Below are 12,135 nucleotides of genomic sequence, written 5' to 3' on the forward strand. Positions count from 1 at the left end.
ACTGGGTTTATATGTGTGCTTGTTACTGTCTTTCATTGGTAAAACAACCATAGATTCTGCTATGTGCATTTTATGCTGTGACAAGTGAGTTTTGCAATCTCCATCTGCATGGGGTTAGGAAGAGTTGTCGGGTCAGTTTGTCATTTCTGAGTAAGAGTGTGTATGAGCGGTTTGCAGAGAATTCAGTATGTTTCTCCAGTATAGACTAGCTATTGACAGTCCATTTGATGAGAAACAGCAGACCTCTGCTCTCCAGGGACTTTGCCCAAATCTTCATTATTAAGATGGGTTTTGATCTATATTAGCATAGACCAAAACAATTCCACTTTTTACATGGGCTGTTTAATATAGGTTTAAAGAAATCCTAACAAAGTGATGCGGTGACACTGTTTATATTGCAAAAATGTTTTGCATTGAGAAAGATGACTGAATAGTTAACTGTTGCCTTGTTATTTCTGAGGCAGAAGTGAAATCACAGTAGGACTATTTGAAAATGTGAAAGGTATAATATAATCAAGTGGCTTACAGTTTGACAATGTATCACTCTTTGAAGGTAATAATGTTCATGTTAATTTTGTGAGGCATTATTCTGTCTATTGCAGAAAAAAGATTTGCTTGCCAGATAATTCTGCAACTCATTTCAAAGTTATGCTATAGATAAATCAAAATCAGATCTTGAAGAGTATATAACAAAAGTTTTAAAACACTTTTCCTCATCTGCCAAAAGAGCTTCAGAATTACAGGAAATGTCTCATTTTGTCAGCCTTGATTACATGACATGTCTCTTCAAGACAGTTATTTCTATAACCTGCAGTTGAAGTGATTTTAAAACATTTTCCAGCTATTAGAAGTTATTTTGTACATTAGGCCAGGATTTCTCAATCTCAAATTCTATATGGGCAATCATGATGGAAAGCATGGAGAGAGACTTCCAATAACTGAAGAGTACCTATACTTCTTCTGTGATTCAGTTATAAAATTAGAGTAGTATTATTGTGTATGTGCTGTAGTTTACATTGAATTCATTGGAGAAACAATGAAAAAAAGGTTTTGTGACAAGTTGTCATTAGATGCATTTGTCACAAATGTATCTAAAAACATATCACAGCAAAGTAGTAAAAGATAGACGGGGATTTCATTCAGTGGTACATTTTAGCTCTCAAATACCTGACTTAACTTTTGATTCTAGCAATCAAAATTATTTTAATTTGGTCAGGCACTTTCTCGGATAGAAAAATGGACTTTTGGGGAAATCGTAAGTATTACTGAAGAGTTTAAACCTGACTGGATATGGATTATCTTTATGAGGAATATAAGGCTGTAAGAGAGTTGGCTGTGCTATAATCATTTTAAGTCTTGTTATGAAATCGTCCGATCTTCCACCTTTAAGTCTTGTTCCCTCCATTTCCTAAAACACCAAATGCAGCGAGGAATGCCTTCCTTGTGCTGTCTTGGGCTGATAGCGTTATGGTTAAATTTCAAGTTGAAGCTAATTGTACACGTAACATTTTATGGACCGGTTGAAACAGAGATTCATTGACCAGCAATAAAACTGTTATTACATCAGTCTTAAATAGTAAACAAGGTTGTAACTGAACTTTATGGAGTGCAAAGAGATACGTGCTGAGAAGGCGCTGAGGGAGAACGGCGATGCAGACACAACATCGTGCCCCTGGTTTTTAACGCGGGGCCCCCCCATGCCCACCCATGGCGCCTGCTCCCGCCCCCGGGGCCGGTGCTGGCCAGCCGCCTCCACGCGAGGACCCGCGGGGCGGGGGCGGGGGCGGGAGCGGAGGCGGAGGACGGCCGCCGCCCCACCGCCCCGCCGCCGAGGGCGACGCGCCCGCGCGCTGCCGCTCCCCCGACCGTTGGGGAACGTGCCGCTCACTCGCGCCGCCCTTCCCCTGAGCCGTTGGTGCGTGCGCCGCAGCGGCGGCGCGCGGCGCCCGCTCCCCCTACCCCTCCCGCTGGGCGGCTGAGGCGCGCGCCCGTCCGCGGGAGGGAGGGGGCGGGGCTGGCGGGCGCGCGCGCGCGTGCGCGAGGCCGGGCGGCGGCGCGGCGCGGCGCGAGCGGGCGGGCGGCGAGGCGGCGCCCTGCGCTCGCCCCTCCCCCTGCCGCCGCGCCGCGCTGCGGAGGGCGACGGGCGCCGCGGGGCTCGCTGCGCGCCGGGCATGAGCGCGGGCGGCTGCGCGGCCGCCCCAGCCCCAGCGCACTAGGGCTCCTGCCGTCGCCCGCGCGGGGAGCAGAGGGGCGGGAGGCGGCGCGGCGCGGGGCCGGGCCGGGCCGGGCGCCATGCGGCTGTGCGGGGCGCTGCTGAAGAGCCCCATCCCCAAGCAGATCGAGTACTACTCGCGCTTCTCGCCCTCGCCGCTCTCCATCAAGCAGTTCCTGGACTTCGGTGAGTGGCTCCCCCCCATCCCCCGCCCCGGGCACGGCGGCGCCCGCACGCCCCCTCCCCGCCGCCGGGGCGCCTCGGGCGGCAGCGGCCTCGCAGGCCGGCGCCTAGGCCTCGCCTCGCCTCGCCTCGCCTCGCCTGCGCGGGGAGCCCGGCCCGCGGGGCCCTGCCCCGGCCCCCTCCGCGGAGGCCGCGCGGCGCCGTCGTGCGAGCTGCGCCCGAGGGGCTTCGGGCCCTGGCAGCGGCCCTAGGGCTCGCGAGCGGCCGGTGGTGCCTCTCTGCCGCCAGGTCCTGCCCTGAGGTGAAGCGCCGCCCGGCCCGACGGGTAGTTGTTTCCCACATCTTGCGGTGCTCCCGCAAGGCAAACTCCACGGGGGCTGGGGGAAAAGGCTCCAAAAAAATTTTTTTTTTCCAGCCTGAAATTTTGGGAGCTTCGTAAGTGATGCAGAGACTAAGTTACTGATCATGACCGTAAAAAAATGTTGATTCTGCCATGTGTAGATTGGTTTTGTTAAACCTCAGGCATGAACTTCAGCACTGCTCGTGGGGAAGACCTCTTCGTGGAAATTCATGTGCTTTGGGAAGCTTTGCTGATGAATAAGCTGCATTTGCTGTTCAGAAGCACTGAACTGAGACACGAGAATGACTTGCATTGCTGTCAGAAAATCGGCTGTTTCATCTAGATGATAATAAATTTTTCATATCTGTATTAGAGGGTTTTTTTTCTGTAAATATTTTATTCATTGGTTTCTGCGCTCTGACACAAGACCTGCTTAGGTTTTTGTTGTCCTATGAATGTTGCTGGTAAGGTAAATAAAAGCCAATGCATAACACTGTATAACTTAATATAGTGTTCCTTCATTCTACTCTTACACTAACGGTTCAAGAAGACACAAATGAGGCAGTAGTTTTAAGTAAAAGGAATGATTAAAATGGCAAACAGTTGCACTTAGGGCTGTGGTGTTAGTGAAAGAACACTGCAAGTACAAAGAGGCAGCACTGGGAGTGTTCTTGCTACCACATTTTAATGAGACAGGGCTTTCCCCTGCCCTCTTTCCCCCCACCCTCTCCTTCCCCAAAAAGATCACTTTGCCTTAGCTTAAATTAAAATTAGAACCTGACTAGTACTGGTGCCTTCCTCCTCTGGTCTTTGCCTGCTCATGTGAATTTGTTCTCACTTCCCCACTCGTTCCTTTGCTGCTGTGCTTCCCGTACCCTAGCATTTATGCTCCTTACCCCATGCCTGTGTGTACTGTCAAGGACAGTAGTCTAGAGCTTAGAATACCTTTAATTCACTCCTGGTACTAAATAAGTTATTTCACCACTGTCTTTTTGAAACTTGAGTTTGTAAATTGTTGTTAGAAGAGCATATTAATATTCTTGAGGCTTTTAAGTTGTGACTAGAGAGGTGTAAAGATTTCAGTCCTTGTTTTAATGACTGGGGTGTTCTGGCAAAATTCTGCTTTTTGGTAAGGGTGTCTCTACCATTCTGAGTTGCCCCTGAGGCATTATTTGTTTCTGGACATCTTGTGTGGCAGCCTTTTAATAATGCTATTTTTTGCCATATAGTGTCTGTATTGCTTTATGGTTTGAAAAGTTTTTGATTCTCCAGTAAGAAAAAAGCCTGATTATATGATTTAAGCCTGGTTTATGTTAGTTGAAGTGAACAGAGTAAGAGCTGTACGTTACAGCGTGGCCAGTCCTGTCCTTTGGGTATGGTCTGGTCTGTTGTGAGTGGATGCATCTGTTCACTCTTGTGTGTCTTTATGCTATATATTTAGCTAAATGTATTTTCCTATCAGTCTTAAGACATGAATGCCTAACCTTTGCCGTTTAAAACCTCTGAAGAAAAAATGCCTACAGTTTAGGCTTCTAAGATCACCCTGGAGCATTTTCAGGTGTTTATAAGATTAGTAGTCTTATGTCGCATCAGTCTCTCTAAAACTATCAGCTTGATCTTGATAAGCCTTATGTGCTTCTTAAATCTTCCACTTGCTCTCTTTTTAGTGCATGTGTTTACCTAGAAAAGCCTGAGTAGGAAGGTTACACCAGTTTAATCAAACTGTTATAAAATGATGTACTTAACTTACTTGTGTGGTCCTAGTCAGTTGCTGGCTTTGGATAATTTGAAGTTCCTTTGGAGCCTTCAGAGGACTAGAGGAGAACTAAATTGGCGACAGAGCTTAAGATGTTGGTGCAGGAATTTTACTGCTCTACTCATAGAAGGCCTTGACAGTATGCGCTGTATCGGGGAGCTCTGTTACTTCTATCTGAATTACCTGAAAAAGAATTTGCTGATGGTGTAGGGCACATGGAAGTCCTCAGTAAAGCAAATACGTCAGTATTAAAAGTGCAGTTCAGTTGTGTTTACCTAGCCTGAATGCTTGATGGAAAGAAGGCGTTCTGTTTTATAGTCAGCTTATAAAAGCTACCGAATGGCTCACATAAAGAAATTGTGTTTTCATTGAAATGTGCAAATGTGGTGCTTGTGTTAGAAAATCATGACTAAGATTTTTGAACCAGCTTTTGAAAGAGAGTAAGCCCAAAGGAAACCTGTGAATAGCCCCTCTCAGGGCAGTCTGGGATTTTGTTGTCCTGTCTGTGTGTAAACATTTCATGTGAAAAATAGACTTGGAATTACTGTAATCCAGATATATTGGAAGAAGAATTTTGACTTCCATTCTGATAAGAATGGAACTCTGCAATATGGTCTTTCCACTTTATGTGTTCTCTTTGTTCAGAGTTGTATTAGTTTAGATTAAATTGGCTTCTAAATTGATCTCTTTGCAAAATCCTGTTGAGTAGGGGGAGAGAAACTTTGTATTTCTTGACGGCTGAAGAGACTCTTCAGACACAGTTGGTGACAATGTATATTAACATACATCTTAGCCTTTTTTATTACTGAAAACCAATATGGGTTGTATGAAATACATGTGGGCATAGCCAAGCTGCAGAATCACCCTCCCTCTGCAATGGTAGAAATTCTTAATTTTATTTATGTTAAACTTTTGCAGTTAGCTTAATTCATTAATTAAACCACTGTAAAAGACAGTTTGTCTATTTAAACTAATTCCAGGTTATAACAGGTACTAAAAACCTGTGAAACAAAACAGAAAGCAAGACTTAAAGCAGTGATTCTCAGTTTCTTTCTCTAGTTATGAGTCCTATTTCTGTCTCCATACCATATTCCCACATATATGATTTACTTTCTGTCAAGCTTGCAACTATCCTTGTAGCTGCCAGAACTGTGTAAGAGGTTACAGCCTCGTGGGCTGGTACCTCTGTGCTCTAAACTATGAGAGCACAAGTTGTTTGTGCAGCTTTTTTTTTCTGTGCATTCATTTTCTGTTTGTATGCTCTTTTTGAATACTATTCTTTCAGTTTCTTTCTTATAAAGCAGATTTACCAAAATTCTTGTACACTGTTTCCTTTGCCAAAGAATGACCTTTCATGAATGTGTTGTACTCTGAACAAATTTTGACCTTGTTGAATGTTAGTGTGTCATTCTAGGTTTATCCCGGCCTACATAATTACTTTGGTCTGAAAAATACCTGGATTCAGCTGTGTACTTCCAAACTAGGTAGTTAATCTGGAAGTTATTTTGGTAGATTTCCAAGTGCAGGCACTTCTAAATGACCCAGTTGCTATAATTGCTAAAATAGCTTTCTGAAATAAATTTCCAAGTAGAGATGTATTCTTAACATTCAGGTGTATTAGTCTTTGTACACATTCAGGGCTAGACTGCCAAAATACCCGTACTGGAGATTCTTATTTTGTGTCAGTGTTGATACAGCATCTCAATTTAGATTTGCTTCAGTTGTGCAAAGAACTTAGGTTAGAGATCTGCAGGTTAATCTAAAATAGGCAACAGTCCTGATCAGCAGCTGCATATATGGATAACCAACCAGTCATGTTTGTTTGGTGAAAGTAAAGTTTCTATGTCTAGCTGTGTCCTATTGTTTAAAAAAAGACATGAAAAGACTTGATCTCGTTGTGTCTGCATTACGGGGTGGCTTGATAAGGGCTAGCTTTGACCAAAAAACATACAGCCATACTAATGCAGAACAGTACCTGAACTAATAAGTCATGGAATTGCATAGTTTGAGCAATGTTGGATACCTCAGTTGACAGTAGAGGTATTAATGAAAGTTTCATGAAATCTGTGGTTGTACTAAAATGTTTGCATATAAAAGAATTAGTCACAAAACCACATCTGAAATATAAACTGTGTAGTGCTTTGAGTAAGCACAAAAGAATCATTTTAAATTTTGCTAAAACTGGAATTTGTCGCAACTATTTTGGCTATTACAGTAGTATAGTTTACTAGTGTATATTCACTTTTTGATACAGCTCAGCTGATGAAGTACCTGAGACTTTTTGTGAATTCGTGGTTTGTTTCATCAAAATGATGCACTGCATGCTTTTGGAGCTATTTACTAGGAAAGCTATCTTGGCCTGTTGAATTTGACTATATTCTAGCATTTGCTGTTTAAGCCTCAATTACAAGTGTGTTAGATGAATTTTGTAGCTATGAGATTAAACTTTGCTTTTGGTTAGCTCTTTATACGTGTAGGTAAAATTTAACAAATGGCACTTATTCCCACTTGTTTGTCATATTTTAGTGTTCATGTACCACATATTTACTAACGAGTTTGAACAAGAACAGTCAAGCATATACTTAGGAAAGAAGATAGTGAATCACAGGCTGAATGAATTGTTATGGAATATGGCTTAGGAGATCCTGATTTCATAGGTTATAATCAAAATATCTGTGGCAACTGCTGCAGTTACTGGCATTGAAAAATATCACAAAAGTTGTAATTTAGCAATCTTGCTGTACTGTGAACAGCTGAACACGCAATAAATAATCGCAGTGAGTTCATGCAGTTTGGAAACTGTGGCGTTATCTGAAGGGAAAGGTGAGCAGTAGATACTCTCTCCCCCTTTTTAAATATGATTTTGGGTATTGAATGGTTTAACTCATGTGATGCCTATTAAAATTTGTCTGTCCTGAGGGATAGACCTCTTCCAATACTGATGTAGAGAGTAAACCAGCATTGGCATTGCTGTCAATTGCGTCTGCAGGATTAGATCAGATTTCTGTGAGAGTGTTTACACATGTTGTCTTGTTGGCAGCAGGAGCACATCAGCAGTGTAACTGAAATCATGCTTAGAAACAAGAAAATTGAAAGGGTAATTATCACATACAATTTAAACAGCAAGGTGTGGGGGTAGGAAAGTGAAGATTGAAAGTAGTCTTATTTTTCTGCACAGATTGTTTTTCAGATGGAATGTGATTATTTTAGGAGGCAGGTTTTTACACAACTTTAATAGGGAGACTGTGTGTCTAAGCAAGTCTTTCACAAAGTTTAAGGCTAAAAGGTACTATTAAAAAATACATACCTGCCATTTATTGCATGCAACTGCATTTCTCTATAGCTGTTTATGTATTGACCCTAAAAACTTAGGTTTGGTTAATTATATCTCCCCCCTCCCCCCCCCCAAAAAAAAAAAAATTGCTCTTACTCTGGATGTTAACCACTGGAATGCTAACCACTGAAACAGATCAGGAAGATGAGTGCTAGTCAGAAATTACTGTCATTATTTTAATCTGATTGGCTTCAGCTCCCAACCAGCAGTTTTATTGTGTCTTTTTTTGTTAGGTTAGGATCCTTTGATACCTGGAATTTTTTCACTGTGAGGTATTTATACATTCTAATGGAATATTTTGTGCTGACTCTGCAATGCTAAATACATTCTTTACATGAGTTGTTTTCTCATGAAAATAGCACAGAATTAACTTCTGTGGCTTTTCCAGGATATTCAGTATTATTCTTTAAACGTGGATGTTAGCGCTTTAAATAGCATTCTGATATGAGTTTTGCCAAATATAGGAATAGAATCATTTTACTCCTGTTTTGTTCTTGCATCGAGGACTAGCCTTTGTCACAGTGTCATGCTGGAATTGTATGCCGAATTGCCTATCTACTTTTGTTCTTCAATTTGTTTGGCGTTATTGCTTTTCTGTATTCGGCCTTTCATGATGTAGATGTGGATCAAGTTTGCATTTCATAATATAAAAAGGAGTTTTGCTTGAATGGGCTGTAGCATAGCAAGTGGGTTGGAAGCTTTTGTGTGATGCAACTATTATTATTTACAATCTGTTATTGTTTACAACTCTGCCAGTGTCTGATGGGCATTGGTACTCCAGTGCATATATAATATTGCAGATTTGTATAATGCCTGGTATTAATTGTTGTGAAGGTCTGTAAGAGACTGCTGTTGGATGACTTGCTCCAGCAGTCGCTATTCAGCAGTGATGTGGTAGAGATTGTTTTTTTTGTGAGAGTACTATGCAGCACTAGATCAAGGTGCATTTAATTTACAGAGTTGTCTGTATCAATTGCTTTTGCAGGCTGTTCAGGGAATGAAGTATGCTCCTTTGCTTGTGACCTGTTTTTTTAGAAAATGTTTCTTTTCGTTACTTTCATACTGTTGGTTGAATCTTAGAGCAGTTCTGCAAAATTCTCAAAATAAATGCAAGTTTTAGTTTAAAATTTTGGCTATTTTGGTTATGTAGTAAAGGAGTACTTCATTTTTCTAAGCATTTAAGACTTCATAGATTCTGAATTCAGTGTTTTATTGTACATGTTCTGTGAGTTGGTGCGGATGATGGAACTGGCTCACGCAGGTGATAGACTTTTTTGTGTTATAAAGGTTAAGCACAGAAACTTCTTCTTTCAGTGGATGAATTGATGGGCCGTTTTGTTGCCTGTTTACGTATGCTGTCAGTCTGCAGATGAGCATCCTCCAACTAAGGTGACTGGTTTGGTTTGGTTTTGTTTCCCCTACCCCCTAAATGACTGAAAATCTCTGATTTTTGCACGCTATCTTTGAACTGACCAGAGGTGCTGCTGCGGTCCTCTGCCTTCAGGTGTTCAGAAAGAGAGAGTGTGTTGCACTGCATACATGCTTGTACGCATGCTCATGCATTTTTTTGCTGAAGTTAATACAGAGTTGAAGCAGACAGTTTAATTTTTTGTGAAAGAAAGAGGAAAGGAATGTCTAATTTGCATGAACTATTGAACTCCTTTTTTTCTTTCGTTTTAGCAAGAAACAGAAGCGATAAGAGAATAGGACTTGATAGAAACTGCAGGTTTTGCAGAAATACTTGCTGGAAGGGCAAAAAGAGAGGATGCTCAGTTTATGAAGATCTAGGAATGTTTGGGACAACTTTTTCTTTTAGAAAATGGAAGAAGTTGTCAAAGTGGCTACTTCAAACTAGATTTGGACTAATGGTGATGAGGTGGTTGAAAATTTGAAACTTAAATTTTGATGAAAATGATCATGAATTAATGGTATTCCTTCTGCTTGGGAAAGGAAGAAATGAAAGCTATTGATTTTAAGTAGTATACCTTTTACAAGCTAAGGAAATAGGTAGACAGGATCTCTCCTAAAATATAAGGAATATAAAACCTGTCAATTTCTGAAAGGTAGATTACTCTGATGCAGGCAAAAGATAAGAGAACAGTAAGGCAACCTTAGGAATTCTTGAAATACTATTCAATAAAAAGTAATCCTATGAAAACTGGAAGCAAGGACATATGTCTTGGGTTGCAACACAAATAAGAACAGCTAAGGTGAATAGTCAGGGAATAGAAAAGCAATGAAAAAGTTGCTGGAATAATTTATAGTAGTTGGAGAGAAGGGTGAAGTATAGAGTCTACTTGATGAAAGTAAGTAAAAAAAATAGTAAATACTGAAATCATTTTTGTTTTGGTCTTCAGAAGAAGATAAATTGTATGCAAAAAAAACCCCCAAAACAACTCCCTGCTGCCACTGATACAAGTGAGACAGAGTTGGAAGGAAATCTTGCATAAGTTGAAATATGTTTAGATCCTTTTGGCTTACTGAATACCACCAGAAGTATGCAAATTCTGTGTTTTGTGAATATCTGAACACTTTCTCCTGTAAATGTGAGTGGCCTGGTGCAGCCCATCTGTTGTTGGGATTCATGGAAATAACCAGTAGTGATGGTCCCAGGGTTGCAGAAGTGGGCAAATACAGCAGTTGCCTTTCAAAGAGAAGGAAGAGGAGGACATTAGAATCAGTCAGGAATTAGATCAGTCAGGTTGACTTAAATAGCTGAAAAAATGATAGAGCAAGTAATTAAGCAATAAATACATAGGTAAGCACCTAGGGATAATGAGGTGGTAAATAGTCAATAAATTGTGTTGGGGCAGTCTAATTTCCAGGTTAATTTGATGTTTGTTTAGAGGAAAGCAGTGGATGTTGTATACCTCACTTTTTAAAAAATTTTGGTATGGTTCCATATGAAATTCTTAATTTGGACATTAAGATGAAATTGCCATATAGTAGGTATACAACTTTATGAATAACCCTCCATATATACTCAACATTTCACAAACAGTAGTTAATCTTCACCGTACTCTTTTGTGGATGGTAAGCAGTATTTCTTCAGTTCTCTACGGTCTACAACAACATAATCTGTAACAGAATTAGGTTTAGAATTTAGGAATTGTTGTATCCTGATTCCATACTTACTGTGTTAAAACAGCTTTTCTGGATGCCTGATATCCTAAACATATTAATATTTTTTAAAAGTGATATTTTCCCAAAAGTTCCAAGGTATTTTTATGGACTAGTTCTTATCTTTTTAAAATATGCATATAATTTTGACAGTGTTCCTGGTGTTATCTAAGTGTGAGATTTTTTTTGTTTGAATAATAGGCTGAAATGGCAGATTATTTTACTGGAGCACTGAACTGGGACTCTGAAATTTGATTTATCTCCTTTTTCTGATACTGTTTTGCTTTATAAGAGACTGGTAAATTGATCTTAATTTTTCTTTTTTCTCCAAATCTTTCTATGTCAACTGACATATTTTCTTCCATGTTTGCCTTGTTTATTTAAACTATAGTTTTCCCTGGGAGGTTGATGTTTACTGTACAGACATGCACTTCATAGAACATTAGCTTGTAGGCAATGTTAAGTAAATATCATAGTAATGTAAATAGTTTCACTGACTTAATTCCATAAAATCACACAAGTTTGGGGTGACTTTTTTTTTTTCCTCCAGAATTAGGTTTGACATTATGTGCAAATAGAGAAAGAAACAAGGTAAAAAGCTGCAAATTGTTGTAGTGTTAGAAAATGTAATTTCCATTCTAACTGCTACTTCTTTGTATTAGTCCTTTTTTATGTTTTTCTTTAAGATTTTATAGACTGGATAAATACATTCATAGACCCTACTACCTGGCGATGGTATAGATACATCCTCTAATTTTCTTTTGGAAATGTGTCTTATTAAGCCTTGAATGCATTTTGTAAGGAGATAGATAATACTCTAGTACGTGTCACTGTGCTGAGACTGAGGGGAAATGAGACCATGTGGTATCAGCAATATTTTTATGTAAGTGGGATTAGCTGTGTGAGTCTTTGCTCATATATGTTAATTTTATCCATACTGCAGATTTGGAGTAACTTTCCCTTCAGCATGTTGTCAAGAGACCACAGGGTAAAGCAGAGATTTGTGTTTTTCTTAGGTGCTGAGTGAGAATTATGGACGTAGAAATGGATGTTGTGTGGTTTTATACAGTTATACAATTTATTCTGTATATGGTAAACACAGTAGGATTGTGAGTCTGTCTTGTTCAATACACACTTAAAATCAGAATTGTTACAAAGTAGTAATCAAAGCAGAGATAGATATTGTATTT

General features: G+C 40.3%; 1 protein-coding gene across 4 annotated transcripts in view; it reads left to right on the forward strand.

The window, feature by feature from the left end:
- The first annotated feature begins 2,142 nt into the window (after positions 1–2,142).
- The window catches only part of PDK3 (pyruvate dehydrogenase kinase 3), a 71,758-nt gene continuing 61,765 nt past the window's right edge, over positions 2,143–12,135 (forward strand). For 3 of the 4 annotated variants that reach the window (XR_010884327.1, XR_010884330.1, XM_067297440.1), the window contains exon 1: positions 2,143–2,398. Coding sequence is in view for 1 of the 4 variants with exons in the window: in XM_067297440.1 (XP_067153541.1) it covers positions 2,293–2,398 (106 nt within the window). In the remaining 3 variants the exon portion in view is untranslated. The remainder of the gene's footprint in view (positions 2,399–12,135) is intronic. The other variant, XM_067297462.1, reaches the window with a different exon arrangement.

Source organism: Apteryx mantelli, chromosome 1, assembly GCF_036417845.1.
Source record: "Apteryx mantelli isolate bAptMan1 chromosome 1, bAptMan1.hap1, whole genome shotgun sequence".
Lineage (NCBI taxonomy): Eukaryota > Metazoa > Chordata > Aves > Apterygiformes > Apterygidae > Apteryx > Apteryx mantelli.